This window comes from Crocodylus siamensis, chromosome 4 (assembly GCF_052110815.1).
Source record: "Crocodylus siamensis isolate JL-2025a chromosome 4, ASM5211081v1, whole genome shotgun sequence".
NCBI lineage: Eukaryota > Metazoa > Chordata > Crocodylia > Crocodylidae > Crocodylus > Crocodylus siamensis.
The window spans coordinates 97,440,312-97,462,086 of record NC_143398.1 but is presented as its reverse complement, the minus strand read 5'-3'; the positions used below and the strand labels follow the sequence as shown (position 1 = coordinate 97,462,086).

At 46.7% G+C, this 21,775-nt stretch overlaps 1 protein-coding gene across 1 annotated transcript; it reads left to right on the top strand.

Moving 5' to 3' along the window:
- Positions 1 to 3,407: 3,407 nt before the first annotated feature.
- LOC149866201 (cytokine receptor common subunit beta-like) lies at positions 3,408 to 18,514 on the top strand. The gene is made up of 11 exons (XM_090043100.1): positions 3,408 to 3,541; positions 6,381 to 6,510; positions 8,504 to 8,679; positions 9,118 to 9,280; positions 9,698 to 9,858; positions 10,529 to 10,674; positions 10,764 to 10,932; positions 13,693 to 13,783; positions 14,104 to 14,173; positions 15,821 to 15,924; positions 16,574 to 18,514. The coding sequence occupies exons 1-11, from the start codon at positions 3,448 to 3,450 to the stop codon at positions 16,944 to 16,946; spliced, it is 1,677 nt and encodes a 558-aa protein (XP_089899226.1). The 5' UTR covers positions 3,408 to 3,447; the 3' UTR covers positions 16,947 to 18,514.
- The last annotated feature ends 3,261 nt before the right edge of the window (positions 18,515 to 21,775 follow it).

Below are 21,775 nucleotides of genomic sequence, written 5' to 3'. Positions count from 1 at the left end.
TAGATGTGTGGAAAGTGAATTAAGTTCACCCGGAAACAAGAAGCTGTTGGCACTGCCTCTGGCTGACCAGAACATAGATGGAGGTTGTGTTAGTGTTTATATCCTAACTCATTCCTGACCCATTACAATTCTTGCTAGTTCCACCTTGGGAATGAAGGCATGGAGAGAGAAGACCATACTGATGGGTTTTTGCTTTCTCTATAAAGGCATTAGAAAGAGATTCTGTAACCCCATGCATTAGCTCAGCCTACATACTTAGATTCCTGGATGTGTATAAACTAACTGTGTTTTCAGCCACTCTGGTCTTTTTTGTATCCCAGACCATGTCTGGGGGGTTGACCCCATAAAGTCAAAGGGAGAACTTTCCTTCCATTCCTTGGTTACGGAATAAGACCTGCTTAGTACAGCAAACAGACCTCTATGGAAGCGTAGAATAATGTCATTCTGGCACATCAACAAGCCAATACCAAGCCAGAGGGTCCAAGTCCATATTTCTGAAACTTTTGGGGATTTCCTCCTCCATGTTGGCAGTCTTGGTCCTCAGAAGACCACTTCTTTTCACCTTATTTTTATTGTTGTAATGCCCAACACAATCCCCTTATGCTAAGAAGGCACCATACAAACACTGAGGAGGGTACCACCTTATTCTAAAACTGTGTGTACTTCAAGGCACGGCAAGGCTTGGGTGTGGGTTCAACAGCAGGGAGCCAAAGGAAGGATAAAAATTAGTGCAATTGTAACATGACCCTGCAATTACGTAGGCCAACAATGTGCAGAACTTGGTGGTTAGAAAATGTTACAGCCCTCTCATTCATATAAGTAAACTCTTGCCAGCATTACTCAAGGGCCCTCTCCATAGCTCTCAGATATAGGTGATTAACAAGAGGCTGCACTGAAGAAATTAGTTTATTATACGCATCATGGCCTTTTCCTATCACTGTCTGCATTTATGTAAGGAACAGGAAACCATGCTGAGACTTCAGCAGCCTTCACCCCTTTGGGAAACTTGGATATAGAAAACACCATCTGTCCTACAGGGAAATGTAAAAGAAACCTGGCTCTGACTACAAACTGGTCTATACCCTTCTCTGTTCACAAGCCTTCTTATACACTGGTGCTTGAAGCCCTTTCTCCACACCTCCCACTGCCTGTTCACATACGGTTCTCCTCCCTCCTTGGGTGCTCCTGCCATTTCCACTACAGTGTTGTATTCCCCATAAAAAATACGCACATAACCATGGGATTGGCCATTGCTAGATGGCAGTGGGACAAGGGATAACACTGGCACAGAAGAATCAGAATCACTTTATGTTTTCTGTGTTTGGGGGGAAAGGCAGGCTGGCATTTTGATGCCCATCTGGACTCTAATAACTCACCCCCCAGGTTTCAGTATGCCCAGACAGGTCTGTAGCAGCTCTTCATAGCCCAGTCCAAGAGTCTACCTGCTGGTGACTAACTGAGAGATCTGAGAAATTGGAGTTTGAAACCTGGTGGCATCCTTGGATGGATTATCCTACTTTTCTGATCCTCTCTTCTCTTCCCTCCAGGTTTTTTTCTATCTCTTCTGAACCACCAAATTAATTATTATTCTTAAGGAGATGGTCCAGAGCTGATTGAAATCAATGGGAGTCCATGGCCTTGTAGTTGTGTTCGCTAAAATACTGGATGATTTCCTGCTTTTCCAGGCATTGGCTGTTCCTAGATAATTGTAATACACCTCAACTCTCTGCTTTAGTGATCTCTTTTTCATATGGTATCAGAAATGAAATCAATGGGAGTCACAGACCTGGAGTCAAGAGGCATCCCTGTCCTAATGAACCCACAAAAGATATTTTGACAGGATACAGCAATGGCCCGGGTCAAAGAGGGGACAGACAGAGGGAACGCTAACTCCTTATCTCATTCCTCCTGTAACCACTACTCCCATTTTCTTTCTTTCTTCTACTGCTTCTTCTACCCTGCCCTCCCTGATAGGGGAAAGGAGGTGAGGCACAAAGGACAGCCTCAAGTTCTTTCTTGTGATGAGCCCCAGTTCTTGGAACTGTTTAATCAGAAATAGCCCAGGGTAACACTGAAAAGAGAAATACTTCTTCCCTTTCCAGGGTAGAAGTCATGCATCCTTGTGGTTGGTCAGAGAGTCTGCACCACTTGAGAAATAGGAAGTTCAAGCTGCTTGAGTCACATGTCAGTCTCCATGATGTTAAGGTGTACATCTGCTCTGTGAAGGGAGAGGTATGGCGCTCTCCTCAAAGCTCTGTCTGATTCAGCAGACTCAGGGGATGTGGCAGAGCACAGCTCAAGTTATGTCTTATTCCAGCTTTGGGAAATGTTTCGTTTCTTGTATCCATAAAGATGGGGCAGCTGCGAGTGAGTGAGGAACCAGAGGGTCAGCTGCCCACCTATTCTGACAGCTTTTGCCTCAAGTAAGAACTGTGGCAGTCTTGAGAGAAGGGTACATGGCAAGTTGCAGCCCCTTCCTCCAAGAAACCAGGGCTTGGAATTACCATACGCATTGGGCAGCGATGCAGCCCCAGGGGCCTTGCAAGCTGCATTCTATCTGGGGAAGTGATTTTAGGAAGCAGAGGGTCATTCTGGTTAAGTCTCCTTCTCTGGGCTCCTCTGAAGTGGGGAAGAGCCACAGATCCGCTGTTTCCAGGCACAGGAAGCTGAGCCATGGCTGTGCCCAAGGAAGGGTTATACTCTTTAGACTTCAGTCATACAGAACAAGAATCACCAATAGTGCACTCTATCCATGCACCTTCAGGGAATATGGCCCACGGTATTTGCAACTCTGGATCCCCACATTCATCACCAAGAGAGGAAATACAAATCCACTGGGATTGTTCCTGTAGCTTAACCCTTCCATTGGACACTGCTTCACAGCAGTCCGCATCTGAGGTCTTGCCAGGGAAATAATATGTCAGCTACTAAAGGTAAATAAAGATGAAGACCAAGTCAACTTCAGCATTTACTAAAAAACATGTGTGTGCATGAGTGTGTGGTGTTTCTTAAGGGAGGACTGCCCTGTTTTCTCCAGGGCAGTCTTGGGTCCACTGTCAGAGCAGGCTGTGTGAAAATGGGGGTACAGTATTCTGGGAAGTGCCAAGGGCTGAATGAACAAGGAGAACATTTCCCTCTTTCTATAAATTGTGGCTACTTCTTGTTTTCGAATTGAATAGGAGCAATCTGTGCATTATGTCAAAAGCTCACATCTGCCTCTGTTCTCTGTGTATCATGCACCTACCCAGGAAGGAAATGGTTATTTGTTTGAAGCCCTTTTGAAAGGTCTCCTCAGTGCAGCAAGAGGATATTTTTATGTCTAGGGCAGTCTTCCAGCTGATATATGAGTTTTACTTTTGCATTCGCCAGCTGTTAGTAAAGAAGCATAAAAGCATGTGTGAGCAGAAGAACAACAGATTGGGAACCTCAGGAACCAACTCCTAATGCATGACTGAGTTTTGTGGCCAGGCAGACATGAAGATGGAGTTCTGCAGCATAATCCTGGGACTAGGCTTGGCTCTTCTGGTTGGAGATGCTCGAGGTGGGTTTAAATCTAGCTTTTCTGTTTCTTCGTGTTCCTCTACATAGTTATTTTTCCCCTTGCCTTCCTCTGAGCCAGGATACTTCTCCACTCTATCTCCATTTTTTTCTACTTTCCTTGGCTCCCATCCTCTCATTGATGTTCCAGTTGACTATATTGGAAAAAAACACAGACCAGCTGGGAGGATGACTGGTAACCAGAGTATATGGTACATATGAGGAGTGCAAAAGGTGGGGAGGAACAAAGAAATGGGGGGTGCAGCATTATTCCTGGGACTTACACTTGGTTCTCACAAATGGGATTGGCCCTTCATTTGAGCCACTGACAGAAGTGATCTAGGAATCATCCCTCTTAACATTGCATTCCTAATGGCATAACCTCTGCTGGCAGGCCAAGGGAACTACCAGCATTAACACCTATATACAAAATATACAAGTTGAATCTCATGTGTAAGGCATGATCTGATTTACATTTTACAGAGTCTGTCTCCCTCCACGTCTTCTTCTTTGGAAGAGACACAATTCCATATCTTAGAGTTTCTAAGAGCATTGTGTTACGTCAGGTGCACTGGTCTGGCTTTCTATCCGTAAACTATGCCAGGAAAAACTTTTCTTGAAACTTCTCTGCATGCAAGTGAGGTGCACTGGAACTATGTTACACTTTGGCTGGCATGTCAGGATCTGTATGTCTAGCTTGGATCTATTGTCTATATATTCCATGGTAGCAGTGTGGAGTTCAGTGCCATCCTCCATCTAGGATTCAGCGTCATATTGCTGCCCAGTTTGGTAGAGCAGTGCTATGCTGTATGTTCCTCCTCCACTATATCCTCCCTGACCATAGGAAGTACTCTCTGTCTTCCCACTTATTTTTGCCTATGCGAAGTCCAGACATGAGGCTAAGAAGCTGCTCTGGGGGCACTTATCATCACCATTATTACTCTCAGCTACTCTGGAGACAGAGGCAGTGGGGGACATCTGTGAATAGGGTTGCCAACCCTCCAGGATCACCCTGGAGTTTCCAGGAATTAAATATAAATTTCCAGGTGACTGCTGAGCGTCACCTGGGAGACAAATGATATGGCATTCACTAAAATGAATATTAAATATTGAATCCAATTCATATAGTAGTCCAGTGGGTTTTTCAAATTCTTTATATATAAAGGGCTTAGTCCATCTGTTTATGTGTCTGTCTGTCTATCGATACCGCTCTTGGAGTTGTGGCTCCAGCGTTAAGAATGCGCATCAAGAATGGGAGGTGGCTCCAGCAGAGCAGGCCAGGTGGATGAGGAGCGGGTGGGAGGGAGGGTGGTGCAGGGCCGGATGTGGGTGGGGGGTGGTGTGGGGCTGGACACGGAGTGGCAGGGGGGTGGTGGCATGTGACTGGATGCGGAGCTGGGGGGGTAGCATGCATGTGGCTGGATGCGGCGCACCAGCAGTACAAGGCAGTGTGTGGTGGCAGCCCTTCACTGCCCTGCGGCGGGGCGGGGGTGTGCAGGGGAGGCACCGGGCTGGACACAAAGCATGGAGAGGACTGGTGTGCAGCCAGATGCAGAGCAGCAGCTGTGCAGGGTGGTGGGTGGTGGCAGCAGCCGGCACATACAAGCTTCCCTCCCCCAGCTCCTGGGAGGCAGCAGCGGTGCGGGATAGTGGGTGGCAGTGCTCTGTCCCTGCCCCCCCTATCATTCTTGATGGGCATTAGCAATTCGCTAATGTAATAATAATGTGCATTTGCCTTCCTGACAAAGTCTACGCACCATAATCTGTAGCTGATATACATAAGCACACAGGCACACTTGCCTTGTGTGTCTTAGGCATGTTGGCATTCTGGAAACCTCCTGGAATAGATTTAAACAAAGTTGGCAACACTACCCATGGAGTTTCTTTACCTCCTTATTAGTAGGTTTGACAACAGTGCGGCAGAGCAGGGGGGTTTCAAGGACATAATTTAGCCATGTCCTGAAGAACCGGTCACCCAGCTCTGAACTGGTGGAGCCCTGCTTGCTTGTTTTCCGTAAGTGAGAATGCATAGAGGCCCCTGAGAGTCTCACCCTATCTATGAACATTCCTCTCTCTGAGCTGTATAGCTCTCTGCAGTGCTGGAGCAGGCATGAAGGTTGTACGAGGTGCACTCTTCCTTGCAGAGGCAGTTGTCTGACATAGGATACCACGAGGACACTGGGATGCCCCACAAGAGATAAGCCTAGGAAAAAGACTCCTACATACTCATTGTCTGCAGTGATACCCTCACGTGTAACTCCCACTGCTACCAGCCCCTGGAGAGCTCCCTCTCATGAGCTGGAGTCTCAGGATTTCTGAAGGCAGCTTAAAAATCATGCGACCAAAAATAGTTTGGGGTTCTTTTGTTGTCGGGGTATTCCAGGCTCCAAGCTTTTCTCCAAGCTATACTTGTGTTTTCCTCTGTACATATGCAGGCTCTGACACTACTTTCTTTTCCTGAAAACTGAGATTCTCAGGCAAAAGCCTGAATGCAGAAATTAAGGCCGTGAGAAAAGCACCAACTACTGAGATACTCCCAATAATACTGGGAGAGTTGGTACCATTGTGACTGCCCTGGGCTGACTCTAAGAACAAAAGCTGGTACTGGTAAGTACTCTCTCATTTCCAGTTTCCAGCCAGGAAAGATCGGGAAGAATGAGGCTTTTTTCTTCATGAAAGCCCAGATGTGTGAGCAAACAACATGCAGGAGGTCCTTGCAGAGTTCTTCACTCCTCCATCTTTGCCTTCTCTGTGATGGCAGTAGTGCTCAAATCTGTCCTGTTATTCCTCATGACTCATGTTTATGATCCATGTTCTCTGTTGTGCTTGCTTTACTCTCACAGAGAGTGTCCCAATGCAAAGCCTGCACTGTTATAATGACTATGCCGTCCAAACAACCTGTGTGTGGCAGGAGTGCTCAGAGGCTCGTCACTTCCTGAATATGACTCTGTTCCAGATGGATAGCAACACAATGTAAGTGCATGAACTCTGCTCTGTAGGAGAAAGACATAAGGGGAGCTTGTCTGCTGAACCCAAGAGGTGGGAATGGGTGGAGAAAAAGGGATCTGAGCTCACAGCCTGGCTTTGAGCAGTGTGTAGACACTTGTACTAGTGTGACAATTTTTGAGTCTCCTGCTTTTTCTGTAGGTGATAAATTCCAGGCTATCTTAGGATATTGCATCTGGAAGTGAGAAGCAGGCAGTACAATAGGTACAGGGATGAAGGTCTTATATCAGCAAGGGAACTAGGGGGTGGTCCCCTTCCCCCTGGTCAATTCCTGTTGTAGTAGGAGGAGTACAAGTTAATTCTGTAGAACACAGATGGGTGGAGAAGCTGTGAGAAAAAGAGAAGTGCATGTCTCTGTGTTTCATCAGGCTTCCTCCCAGAGATATGAGGCTGTGCATGTTATTATCTCCCCACCACAGTTGCTTCCTGCTGAAAGGGGAACTGAATTATCAGACTGAAGGGCATATGAGGAAAGGGAGGGAAAGAAAGGGAGAAAAGAAGAAAGAATAAAAAACATGAAAAGAAGAATATGAAAGGGTGAGAAGGTCCAGGAACTGGGAATTAGTGGAGGGGAACTGGAGGTCTTACCCACTGACTCTTGCAAAAGAGATTTTGAAATCACTTGTGCCTTGTTCTGACATAAATTGAAATCTATGGCTGACCTTACTAGTGTTTGGATTTGGCCATAAGAGAGAGGTCACCCCTGAGGGACAAAATCAAATAAATGGTAAAATGACTATGAAGAATGAATAGAAGATGGGCCATGAAGATGGGTCATAGGGCGGAACTAGGGCACTTTAACACACGAAGTGGATTCAAATGCCAGCACTAATCAGATGACATACAGGTCTATTCGTCCCTTGCTTCATATCACAACTCAGTACCGCCAGAATATCCCAGTGCTTGGTAAAACTAGCTCATGGATAAAGACCAGTTAGATGATGCAGAACCCCCAGGTGACCAATGTGGTTCCGACTGCCAGAAGATTATGTTATGAAGAGTTTGCAGACATGGGTCAGCTCTTTTGGCTGAAGGTGCACAGCTACTACTAGTTAAGTCCATTGATACTAGATTTTTCACTGATACTAACCATTGACATAATTCCACCATAGCCAGTTGTCTAGGACCTAGATTCTAGGTTGCTCCATCCCATCCTGGGGGGTGGGATAGAGGGGTGTGTGGCATGGCTGGCGGTGGGCCGCAATTTTTTTTTTATTTATGTAAGTATGTCGTGGAATGGAAAAGGCTGGGAAATGCTGGTCTAGGTTGCTTCATCCCATCTTGGCTCTGGTTTTCGTGCCTTTGTCACTTTTCAGCTAGATTACAGCAGTATACCTGGACATGACCACTGAAATGCTTAGAAAAGTCCAACTACCACAGAAGTAATCTCAAGAACACAGGCATCCACAGGCATATCAGACCTGTGTTCCATACTCTAATGTATGAATTTTAGATCAAGTTCAAGGGCTTGTTTCTTACCTTCTATGGGCATTCCCTGGTTTGGGACTGGGATAATTAAAGCTCAGCCTGAAACCCATGATAGTCAACTATGCTCTTTTGGCACAATGGAGTTCTCCACAGTGAGGTCTTCTGCGCAGGAGAGAGAACTTCCTTGAGGGCTAATCTAAGACAAAGGAATGAAGTCCCCCACAGGAGATAAGGAGCATAACAAGGCTCACCACACTCAGCTTCAAGTGCAGGATACATTTATTTAGTTTTCCTTATCTAATAGAAATAGTGAATATTGTGTATATTTAAAAAGAAAACCCTAAATCCCCCCACAAGAAGACACCAGAATAAATGATGATCAACATATTGGAGATGTTGGTAGAACAGTCAGATGCTATGTGAATAAGTCTGGTATTAGAATAGAATATCATACAATAGAATGTGGGGAAGGTTTCGGGGTCTACTTCCTGTAGTTAAATCAGCTTTTCAGGGTCTCTTCCTCTGTATGTAGGAATGACATGGAGATCCCATGTGAATCTCACAGAGTCGAGGAGCATGCTGACTGCCAGGGTTCCCATGTGCACTGGGTCTGCCCTGGAAATATCTCCATTTCTAAAACTGATATTTACATCTTCAAACCTGATCGGGAGCTGCAGGCTGAACTGAATGTCACTCTCTTCCAGACTGGTAAGGATGAGCTGCCACATCTCTTTCCTTCTCATGAACATTTGCAGTCCTTTGAAATGAATAGTTCTTCCTTCAATGCAATCCTTTAGACCTAAAACGGAATCCTAACCCTTAATTTTATAATCCATCCTAGAATCAAATATTATTTCCATTGTGAGGTCTGTCCACCGGTGTCTTATCTGGGGCATCCAGGACAGAGAGCTAGAGAAGACTACTTCTGAAGGAAGGGGGAGGTTCAGTAGTTTAGTTATCCCCTCTGCAAAGATCATGCAACTGTCAGGGTGCTGTGGGGATTTTCTGATGTGAACTATGGCGTATCCATTGATGGATGGGTGGATGAACAGATTGACTAATATAATGCTTACAGCTTTGCTACAGTGAAGCCTGGAACTAAAAATATTCCTTCTATTCCCCCCCCCACCCCATGGTTCTACCTAGAGGAAGCCTCACCTCTGCCTTTCTCAGGAGATGATGGTCAGCCCAAGAATCTCCACTGCCTCTTCAATGGTGTTGATCGCCTCCTGTGCAGCTGGGAAGTACGGCAAGAGGTCACCAGCTCTGTCTTGTTCACACTCTTCTACAAGGCTACACAGACATCAGAGTAAGTGACCTGCCCCTGGCCTCCTGTAGGCACCTTTCTTCCTATGTGTCTGATCATCATTACTCCTACTCATATCAGCTCAGTCGTGGATCCAGGAATGGGTCAAGGGAAAGTGTGGCCCCCAATTTGGGCTGCACCATGCATGCACAGTGATGTCTGAGCTCACTGTCTGATCAGCTTGGGCTCCTGCTGGAGATTTGCATGAGCAGTGGGCTCTGAACACATCAGCTGTTCAGGGCAGGGTCTGCCTGGAGCTCCAGTTTTCACATGGCTCTGGTGCCCAGGCGGTGAATCTTGCTGCTGTTTGCCCTTCCCCTCCTTCATGCTCCTCACTGAATTCAGAAGCAGGGCAAAGGAGGGAGAGGAGCCCTTTTCTGGATCTTCTCCTGCATCAACCCTACCTTCTTTTTCCCTCAGAGAGAAAGAATGCTTGCAAGTTTATGAGGAGAAGGTGTCCGACATCCCCTATGTACAGCAGCGCTGTGAGATCAATGTCACCAACCACAACCATACAAGCCAGTACCATGTAACTGTCCGGCCCAAGAAAGAGGAGAAACGCATTGATGCCTATAAGCACAGTGAGACCCTATTTCCATAGTCCACTGTGGTAAATCTGGGATTTTCCCCTCAAAGAGGGTCAATGTTCGGATTGGTAAAAGGGACTAGGCAGTGCGTATGTGTGTTTGAAGGGATGGGGGCAGGAAAGAGTGATGAGCTGATTAGGATTCAAACTAGACCATGATGTTTGGAGCAGATGTTAGGCTAAGGAAGTGTACAGCACTTGAATACCTGGCACAGACAGAGCACTGCTATGAGGAAGCTTGCAATAGTAGACTGTTGGTTAATACTGCTCTAAGAATGGTCACAAAAGCAGGATTCGGCTGTTAGGAATCACAGGCCATGATCCCAAGTTACCCAAGTTGGTGAGAATCTTTCCATTGACATCACTGGGCTTTGCATCATGGTTTTGGGTTGCTGCATCCCTGATGGGGAAGCTGAATGGTTTGGTACCAAATGAAGTAGACTGCAATCAGTTTGCAATTCCTTGGCTTTCATAGAGCTCTGAAAAAATACAAAAAGGATTGGTCAGGATGAGATAAAATATACCAGGTGGAATAATTACCATCAGCCAGCCTTGCGTCTCAGCAGACAAACTACAACTTGGCATCCACCCAAATGGTGAAAATGGCATAAAGATGCTGAGACAAGAAATAGATGCACAAGCCTAAAATGTTCCTTGTGTTCTAGTCAAGGTGCTTGCACCCACCAACTTGACGATGACTACAAAGGAAGACCAAGAATATGAACTGAGATGGGTAAAGCATAAGCTACAGTACAGCTTTATAAAACAGACCTATCAAGTCTTGTACTGGAAGGCAGACCAGCCCTCAGAGGTAGGTGTTAGCAGTGCTGGAGATCTAACACTCCTGTGAGATGGTGGGTAGGAAAGGCAATTTAATTCATTTTGCTTTTCTCTTCTCAGACTGCCAAGTCCATCAACATCAGCAATGATGAGCCCCCCTTCATCTTGAAGACACTAGAGCCATCAACACGCTATAGGGCAAAAATGAGGGCAAGGGTGCATTCGTCCTCTAACTACGATGGTCCCTGGAGTGAATGGAGTGAGGAGTGCACTTGGGAAACAGAGCACGGTACTTGTGACCTGGTGTTCTGTGGGTAACAGTGTGCTTCATGGAAAAGAGGTCCCTTGGGCTGGGGCTTAGCGGGAGCCAGGCTTCTCTATATTAAACTAAGCAAAGCTCCTTCCTAGAGGTTCCTCCCTTTAGTTGTCAGAATAGGAGCCCTGAGAGGCAAGAGGCTTGCGCTGCAGGAGCATAGTTTGAGATTCAGGGTCTAAAGTGGGTGAGCTGGATGAGGAGGCAGGAACTTTCACAGAGAAAGCTAGCAGCACGTTCAAAGTGTCTTTCATAGGCTTTAGTTCTAAGTCCTAGGCAAGTTTGTGGGTGAAGGTCACTTGACAGTAATCTTTTACGCAGTCCCTTCCCTCTACACCACAAACCTTGGCAGGATCTGGGTCACTGATTTTAATGGGGGTGATGCAGAGTAGGTATGTTTACATCCCCAGCTATTGCTAATGTACTCAGTCTTGCATTCACTAGATTTTACTTTCTTTTTTCTTTTTTTTGTTTTGTTTTTTTTATCTGAGGTTTTCTTTGGTCTTTTGCACTCTTAGCATGGAGCAGAGAACAGTGGCTTAAGGTCTTTTTTTTCCTCCTACTCTTTTCTTGATGACAAAATAACTTCTCATAGATTTCATAGGCATCAGGGCTGGAAGGGACCTCGGAAGATCATCGAGTCCAGCCCCTGCCCCAGGGGCAGGAAGTCAGCTGGAGGTCATAGGATCCCAGCAAGATAAGCATACAAATGCTTCTTAAAAGAGTCCAGAGTAGGTGTTTGCGCCACCTCTGGAGGCAGCCTATTCCAGACCTTGGAGGCTAGGACAATAAAGAAGTTTTTCTTTTTGTCCAGCCTAAAACGGTCTTGGAGGAGTTTGTGACCATTGTACCTTGTCACCCCTTGGGGCACTCTGGTGTACAGATGTTCCCCCAGATCCAGATGCACACCCCTGATGTACTTATAGGCTGCCACCATGTCACCCCTGAGCCTGCACTTTTCCAGGCTGAAGAGTCCCATGGCTCTCAGCCTCTCTTCATAAGGCCTGCTGTCTTGCCCTCTGATCATGCATGTGGCTCCTCTGCACTCTCTCAAACTTCTCCACATCCTTCTTGAACTGTAGAGCCCAGAACTGGATGCAGTACTCCAGCTGCAGTCTCACCAAAGCTGAGTACAGTGGGAGTGGGAGGATGACATCCTGAGATTTACTGGAGAAGCATCTATGGATGGAAGCCAGAGTTTGGGTTGCTTTACCAGCTGCAACATCACATTGGTGGCTCACGTTCATCTTATGGTCAATTGTGACCCCCAAGTCTCTTTTGGCCATGGTGCTAGCGAGCGTAGCACTACTGAGCCTGTAATCGTGATGTGGGTTTTTTTCCAAAGGTGGAGTACCTTGCATTTGTTGGTATTGAATGTCACCAGGTTTGTATCTGCCCACTTTTTCAGCCTATCCAAGTCATCCTGGATCACCAGCCTATCCTTAGGTGCGGACACTGTACCCCAAAGTTTGGTGTCATCGGCAAACTTGGCCAGTCCACTTCTGACACCAGTATCTACATCATTGATAAAGACAGTAAAGAGAACAGATCCAAGGATGGAGCTTTGGGGGACACCACTGGTCACAGAGTGTCATGATGATTCACTTCCATCGACCACTACTCTCTGAGTCTGGCCTCGGAGCCAATTCCCCAGCCATCAGACTGTGATGTAGCCGAGGCCACAGTTGGCCAATTTTTCCAAGAGAAATCATGGGACAGCAGATCAAAGGCTTTTTTAAAGTCCAGATATGTGATGTCAATCTCTTCTCCCTTGTCCAGGTTATAGGTCACCTGGTTGTAGAAGGAGAGGAGATTGGTCAGGCAAGACCTACCTGCAACAAACTCGTGCTGGCTATCCCTCAGGACGTTGTCATCAGCCAGCTTGTCAAGAATGGCCTCTCTGATGATTTTTTCTAGAATGTTTCCAGGGATTGAGGGAAAGGTGATTGGCCTGTAGTTCCCTGGATCTACTTTCCTTCCTTTCTTGAAGATGGGCATCACATTCGCCTTCTTCTGATTGTTAGGTACTTCACCTGAGTGCCAGGAGTTTTTGAATATCTTTGCCAGTGGCTAGGCTATGACTCCTGCAAGAGAAGGACCCAATTCCAACAGAACTAGCTCTTTTTAAAATGGCTTAGGTTGGGAGAAAGAATCCTTTTATAGTCCATGGAAGCATCAGAATTTATGAAAATACAAGATCCTCCTCAATTTTAAATAAATTGGTTGCCACGATGCTCTTGGGGGACCAAAAAGAGGGGGCTTGGATATACTTGGATTGAATCATGACTTGGGTTTAGCAGATCTGTTCATAGTTTCATCATCCTGGGAATTGTCACGGTTCTGCTGAGAAATGACAGCCAGTCTCTCCTCCTTCGGGGAATTTACCAGACCTCACTATCAGGACACATGCATTGCCATGTGACTAAAGCTCTCCTACATATCATCCGTTAAACCAGAGTGAAATGTTTGCTGTAGGATAAAGCCACTGTGGCCCTGGAGCAATGTTACAAACTCCTACAAAAGGTGAGGGGAAAGATATGCATCCGCTGTAGTGCTACTAAAATGGCAGTAGCAGCTGCTGCTGTTGCAGCATGAAGGACAGCTGAGACCCCTCAAAACACTCTACTTTTGCAGTGCTAAAAAGTGTAGATGCACTTGTAGTACTACAAATAAGTATCCATCTATAGCATGTCTTGCTTTCTCTTAATTTCTCCCTCTCTCTTTTTTCAGTTTCAGTTGTGTCACCACTGATTCCCCCATTCATGGTCTCAGTTGTCACAATCATTCTGATAGCAACCGGTTGGTGCAGCTGTAAATATCTCATCAAGTAAGTCTGGATGCGTGTGGGCAGGGGAGATCCCCAGAGACCATGCTAAACTGAGGGAGGGTGGAAAACCAAGGGTGAAGTGCTCCATGGTCACATCCATGGTCACCTTAGTTCAGCTGGGATAAGCCTAGGGTACAGCAGGGAGGCCTGTCTGTGACTGGGGATTGGGTTAGTGCAGGGTCCTGGCAGTCCAGCGCATATATGGTGTTATAGTGGCCCAGGGCAAGGCTATGCATGTGATGCAGCCTTTGGCTGCCAGTAACCACAGACCAGATGTTTGCCCTGCCAACTCTGCATCACTGGTGTTGTTGTTGTTGCAGCAAGAAGAAGAAATGGGAAGAAAAGATTCCCAATCCCAGCAAGAGTCAGCTGGTGCAAGGCTTCTTCCAGGTAACAGGGGGCTGTATGCTGCAGAGCTGCACCTGGGAAGAGGGAGGAGGAAGCTCTCCAGGGGCCAGAGAAAGAGAGGCAGGCTGCCCCCTTTGTTTCTGTGGGGGGGAGCGGCCAGCTTGAAGTCTGCCTGCTCACAGCCCACAGCTGGTGGGAGTCATTGAGGATGCTGTGGGCAGAGCGGACATCACAGGTAAGGCCTAGGGTTTCTTGTGTCTCTCACCGTGGCTCAGTGGCCAAACCTGGGGCTTCAGAGATAAAGAACCATCCCTCCCCCAAGATGCACCTAGTTCTGCTGGTCAGGTCTGCAGAACCCTGAGTAGAGGGATTCCTTCCTGGTCTTCACAGACACAAGGTTTAGGTTCTCAAAATTCAATGTACATCACTACCCAGGTTTTTTGCCGTCAGAGATAGTATCAATTTCTTTTAACACTCCTCTCTGAGGGAGTAGGGGAATTGAGGCATATGGAAGTCCCTGAGAAAGAGCTGGGAACTGGACCCAGATCTCATATGGCCTAGGCTATGTCACTAATACCTGTGCCACATCCCAACAGTTTTTCTACTGTTCTCTTCTAAAACTCTTCTTCTTACCTTAAGCCACCTCTTATCCCCTGCTCTGCACCTTTTCAATCTACCTCCTGTTTCATGGGAGGTGACTGGGTGTCAATATAATGTTCCAGGGGAAACGCCCTCACCTTCTCCATGAGACTGGAATAATTTCTATCCCCTTTCCAGACAAGCATGCTATGAGCAGTTATGCCATGTGCTCCACAATGGAAGGTCACTTTGCTTACCCTGTTCCTGTTGATTGGTGAGGTTTTTTCTATCAGGACTCTGCCTGTCAGCATATGGGAGATGTCCAGGTGATATGTAAATAAATAAATAATAACTGCATGTGTGCCACTGACTCTTGCCTTACACTCATGCAGCTGGACTTCTTTCTGCTCTTCTGCTGATCATTCTCTGAATGGGTTCAGTTCCATCTGGAGAGCCTTTACTTTTTCTAATAGTCTTTATTGCGCTATCTCCAAAGCAGTAATTAGCATGGGACCTAGGACTGACCCCTGGGCTGACTCACTGGGAATATCTCTATTATGGAAGAGCAACACCTCCACGGTGGCTCTTTGTTTCTGATCACGCAACTGATTTAAAGCCACAGTTAGACTTTGTTCTCTCCCCTGAGATTTTAAAAGTTTCAGTTGCTTCTGATGAGTTTTCTGAACCAAAGACTGTTCACATACCTATCAAAGGCTGAGCTGTTGTTCTGTGCACCCAGCAAGATTTTCTGCATCCTACCCTTGCTGATGATATCCTTGGAGCCTTATTGCCATTGCAAAGAGTGGCAGATTGTGACTTCTGCAGTGTTGTTGCTAGCTCCTTGAGTAGAACTGCTACTACACACCTTCCCCTGCATAACACACAGGGTGGAGACTAGCATTGTGGAGATGAAAGAGAGAAAAAATAGACCTTAGAGAAGTACTAGGAGCAGTTCTGCCTCCAGGATATCCTTTGCAGTAGCCTGTGTGCTACATGCCCACCTTTAATTCAGGGTTCCTGGCTCTCCCTTGCCATCCAGGAGATTTCTTTCAATAGTCAAGATCCTTCTTTCCTGAGGGGATTGCTGTGAGTTTTTCTCTCTCTCTCTAGAAAGGACCACTAGGTAATCTCATGCCAAGCAAGTTGGTGGTCTTTGGCAATCAGAGCCATTTGGAGAAGGTGGAGCAGATCAACAAACTACAAGTGCGGGATAGGTAAGAGAACAATGTGCTGCTGAGTTGTTGATATCATCCAAAGTGTTCCTCAGTGACCCTGAGATCTCAGTGAGTCTGAAGATAGCTGCTTCCGTCAGGGAAGAGTGAGAAATGTAACTTCTGTAGATGAGAAAACACACCAAACATTCACAAGGCTGCCTGGAAATATGTATGGATAACTCTGGAGGGCCCAAGGATAAAGACAAAGAATAATTCTGGCTGTGTCCCTCCCCAAGCTGGATGAATACCCATGATTTCCTGGCCTGGAAGCAGGGATATAAAAACCGCCCCAATCCACATGTGCATAGTCTGCCATGTGAGTTATAAAAACTACATAGTGCAGATGTTGGTAATCATGTTCTCTGAAGGGTGACCAACGGCTTGGTGCATGTGTCCTGGGAATACAGGAATCCCCACTGGTTCACTAAGTCTGGGGTTGTGATACCATCAGGGACCAATGCCAGGCACTCCAAAAGGTGGTGCTGGGAACCTGACATGTGGGGTAAACTGCCCACAGGGAAGGATTACTTCTACCCCCTTTCCTCCCCCAGAGGCTCTGTCTCCTTAGCTCATACCTGTCTCTTTGCAATGCTCTTTGCAGGTGACCTCTCCTTAGTGGCTTATCCCTTTGTTTTTGTCCCTGTTGCAGCATGGTGAAGGTTATTTTGGCAAGGTCCTCAGGAACTGAGGCACCAAACATGGACCTAAGAAGCTGGTATCACACTTCTGAAGTGCCAGGCTCTGCTTCACTTTCAGCAGCCCCATGTGCCTGGCATTCAAGTGAAAGGACCAGTCATTCCCTCGCACCGGCCCCATTTGCCTGTGTTGGTGGTGCTACAGCAGACACTCCCTCTCGGGTACCTATGTCCTACTTTGATTTTAATGGTCCATACCTGTATTCCCCACATGGGGACTCTCTGGCGAATAATCAAGAGGACCGGGGAGCGTCTCCAGAAAGACTTAGGGAAGAATCAATATCCTTGGAACATTTTCCCCAAACCACAGAGGGCTACAGACCTTAGTGATGGAGAGGGTCATGTCACCCCCAAACTTTCTTCTTTCCTGACCAGAAAGAGAAAAAGCATATATTTGCAGGAGGACAAGAAACATCATCATCCCAAACAGCAGATGGGGAAGAGATGAAAGAGATAAAATAGAAGGCCTGCACTCACTGACTGCTGTCCTCTTGAATGGCTCCTCCCAGGGCCTACAAAAAGGACCAAATACAGCATTCACTTACATTGGATTCACATCCCAATGTAAATTACACTAAGATCTGGTGAAGCAGATGTGCAGCATCTTGCCAGAGAATGGAGGACCCATGTGCAGCAAGCAAGAGGATGCGCTTCATGTGCAGGCCATTTGGTCCCCGAAAACCTTGAATATTGATGAATACTTTGCCTTGCCAGTGTGGGATGGACAGTAGCCAGTTGCAAGGGCAAGGAAATTTGATGAGGCTGTGAGACTATCAGCAAAGACAGTGTGTGACTGAACAAAAATGCTGCTGTTTAAGAACTGTCACCTGTTTTACTTCCTACCCTTCCCCCCTACCGACACCCAGGGAGAAAGACAATGAGAAGTTCTTCTCTCCCAGCCTCCATGCTTACAAGTGAAGGACATTAATTAGCACCATGTCCTCCTCCTCAGTATATTTGGCTACAGGAACAAGCCGAACTTCCCCATTTGAAGAAAGCTTCTTTTCCAGAGCTGTCATTTCTGATAACGTTGACATGTTTGTAGTGCAGAATGTGTAGCGATGACTTCAGTGCAAACTTTGCAGCATGAGGGATCCAACTTCATGTCATGTTTTAAGACTGTCACAAGTTCCTGGCATGAAATGCCTCTTATTCTTAAACCCAAAAGTTTATTTAGCAAGGTAATAATAAAAATCATCCTGGAGCTTTGATAAGAAGGGTGTAGCAGGAATGAGAACTGCTCAGGACAGTACAAGATGGACAGGAGTAAAGGGGTGAAACTGAAATTGGAAAATTTGGCTGGAAACCAGGAAGTCTCTGCTAACTGAAGTGTGATTCAGAAGCCCAAACCATAATTAGAGTGCACAAAACCATGGAGACGTACTTAATTGCAAGATCAACTATGCAGGAGATAAGATGTGCAGATTGTCAAGCCAGGACCTTGTGATGCTTGTAGTTTTGCTTGCTAAAATACTGTAGGATTTGCTGCTTTTCTAGGCATTGCCTGTTGCTAGATGATCGTAATGCATCTGAACTAGCTGCTTCGGTAACAATCATGTGTAAGGTATAAGCTGTGTCAAAGAGGAAAATCCATTTCTCTCCAATTCCTTTATTGCAAGCAAAGCTTTGCAAGTTCCTGAAAGCCACTGACTCAAGAGCTGCCACTCAGAGATCTGACCTTGGGAAATCATTTAGATTTCAATGCATCACCTGCCAAGTACAATGTTTAGCTCTGGCTTTGCTGCAGTGTCACAACTGATGATGGGAGGAAGATGGAGTCCAGCACTTCTTAGCAGGTGTATGTCAGAAATACTAGTTCTGCTTAGTGTGCTAATTGGATACATCTGTTTACTGTTATTCAGTGTAATTTGTTCATTTGGATAATGTAACTTGTTATAAACAGCATTTCAAACTCATGTGGGACCCCACTCCAGTGCTTTTGATTGCATACACTAGACACTGTAGAAACCCTCAGGTGAAGATACTCCCTGATCCAAAATGCTTATTTGGGTACATCAAGGTAGGATTAAAAACAGCAAGAAGGAGAAGCAACAGTGACTAGTGCAATAGTCATACAATCCTGCAGTTAGGCAAGTCACTAAAAGATTGAGTTCATCATAATGCTTTCCTTATTCATAGAAATAAGTATGTAACAAAAACACCTCTCTGGTTCACTTCCTAGCTCTGTGTCATTGGCAATTTCTAGGAAGTTGCACTGTAAGCTATTTTATTATCTGGGCCTTTTTCTCACGAGGAATACAGGGCATTTATACACGTGTGCCAGGAGTGTGTGTGGGTATGGGGGGGCCTACTGCTGCTGCTGGCAGTGGGGGCTGTGCACAGTGGTGGGGGGTCATCTCCACCCCAACCCCCACCCTCCTCCTGCAGGCTGGAGCTCCCCCTCTCACTCACCAGCTGTCCAGTTGTATACCACTGTGCTCACTGCCTCCACATGGGGCCCCCAGATGGAGTGCTGGGAGCCCCACAGAGGTAGAAGCACAGAGCCCACCTGGTCCAATGGCATGCTGTGGCAGGTTTCTGTCCTGGGGCAGCTGTGTGACCCCTGCTTGGCTCAATCTCTATTACAGTCCTCCCTTAATGGTTTCCTGCCATGCCATGCCTTGACCCTTAATCTCAACAGACCCTCTCAGCTGGCCTGTGCCTTTGGAGGGCCCCTGTAGCTTCAAGGGCTACATGTGTATCTGTGCCCCTCCAGGACACCCATAGCCTTAAGAGCTCAATCCGTGGCTCTGTTTCCTCCCCTACACTATGCCCCAAGCCTCATGGATGTTCTCTCTCTCTTTGATGCTAACTATTTGTACACTTGGCCCCCTTGGGCCCTCAGACCCCCTGGTCCCCTTACATAGTCTCCTTCTGGGCTCTTGGACCCCTGGTCCTGCCCACAACCCCTCCTCTGGGCTCTTGGACTCTCTAGTCCAGCTTCACCTGCTTAGGTTCATGGACCCTCTGGTTCAAATCTCAGCCTTTTCCTCAGCTGCTGGACCCCTTATTGGGTCCTACACTTAGTTTGAGGGCTCCTGGGTTATCAGTTCTCTAGGTAGGCTTTGAGCCTATGGTACCTCAGGGCTCAAGGCTAAACTACGAGTGTAACTTAAATAGGTGAGAAGCATCTTAATCATCTGGCAGACATCTCAAACCCTTTTGGGGCTTAACATAAACAAGTCCATTTACCTGTAAAAGCCCAATCATTCTTAGTCCAGGGAACTTGCTTCTGTTCCCAGGCCTACAAGAGTCCTTCAGCAATATCCAGGTCCTGGCAGGAGCCTTGCTACCCTGCAGCCAGGAGCTGCTCACTTCATGGTTGCTGGTGAGAGCCTCTCTGATCATTGCAAGTTCTGGGCTTATACAGCTCCAGCCTGAGCCCTCTTCTGGCCAGGTGTGTTCCTCATTAGCTCCCTCCTGCCACATGCAAGCGGCCTCACAGTAGGGCTGTGCGAGGCTTCAGACTGCGCTTCTGATCTGGAGAAAATTTGGATGCTTCGGACACCAAAGCAGCATGCCCGGATTGAACCACTGGCTTCATTAGGCTTTCCGAAGTGGTTAGGAACTTCTGAACTGCTTCGGAAAATCTTCAAAGCCGCTTCGGAGATTTGACCATAGGGTATAATGGGGAATCAATGAAATATCTATAACTTTGCTGTTTTTTGTCTGATTTGGATGAATCTTGCAGGGATGGTAGCCTCAAGTTTCAAGAAGATAGGTGCAGGGGTTTGGGGGGAACTGCACCCCAAATTATTGAAAAGAAAAACTCACCTCATGTGTATGTGTTATGTCACAAGGGGGTGAAAACTGCAGGCATGCTAGCCCCTGCTGAGGACACAAAGCCTGCCAAGTTTCAAGGAGATAAGTGCAGGGGTTTGGGGGAAACTTCCTCAAGCTGCAGACAAGCAAAACTCATGACATGGGTGACCCTGTGTATTTTAAGGTGCAGCAGAGTGAAAGCTGCAGGGATGGTGGCCCCTGCTGCCACCATGAAGCCTGCCAACTGTCAAGAAGATCGGTACAGGGCTTCTGGGTTCTGGGGCCCTGCACCCCTAGCTGCTGACAGGCAAAACTTGTGACATGGGTGCTTGTGCATATGTCTGTCTTGGGGCAGGGTAGGGGTAGACACTACTGCAGGCCTGGCTGCTAAGCTACTGTGTTGCCAGTTACCAATCAATCAGGATTCACTCAGGGACCAGCTCAATACACAGTTGCTAGCTAATGTAACAAGTTATTTAGCAACAATTAACACCTACAAGACCACAGACTAAGGAGAGGAAAGAATCAATGCAGGCAATCAACTTCCCCAAAACAGACACAGTCCGGCAAACACCCATGGCAGAGTTTTGCCTGTCAGCAGCTAGGGGTGCAGGGCCCCAGAACCCAGAAGCCCTCCACTGATCTCCTTGGCAGTTGGCAGGCTTCTTGGTGGCAGCAGGGACTAGCAGGTCTGCAGTTTTCATGCTGGTGCACCTTAACACACAAAGTGTCACCCATGTCATGGGTTTTGCTTGTCCGCAGCTTGACGTGGAGTTCTCTCCAAACCCCTGCACCGTGGCATCCTTGGATGGATTATCCTACCTTTCTGGTCCTCTTCTCTCTTCCCTCCAGTTTTCTCCCATCTCCTCTGATGTGTCATCTAATAATTAATGATTTATTCTTGAAGAGACAGCCTAAAATTAATAGAAGTCATAGGGGCAGAATCCTACTTCACTTTACATACCCAAACAGCACTCACCTGGCTGTGTATCTACTGGTTGTGATATATATGCACAGTTAGACACCCTGTTTTCTGGCAGGCTGTGCTCCGGCTGGGCAGGTACACACAGTACTGGATATGCGTCATATTCAACATGAAGCAAAAACAAAACAAAACAAAAATCCACTATGTGGGTAGCAGAAGGGGAAGTGACTGGGAGTTTGGCTAATGCCTAGCTTATGGCTTTGTGGTTCAAGCACTGTACTGGTACATAGGAGGGATATAGATTTAAGCTTTCCTGCTATAGAGGGGCCTAGAACCTGGATCACTCATTTTCTAGGTGAGTACCCTAACCACTACACTATTGGTCTAAATTGTTTGGCTCCTTTCTCTGCTTTTTGACATCTAGTATGCATGTGCACAGCCATACAGGATGTGTAATAAGATTGCCAGC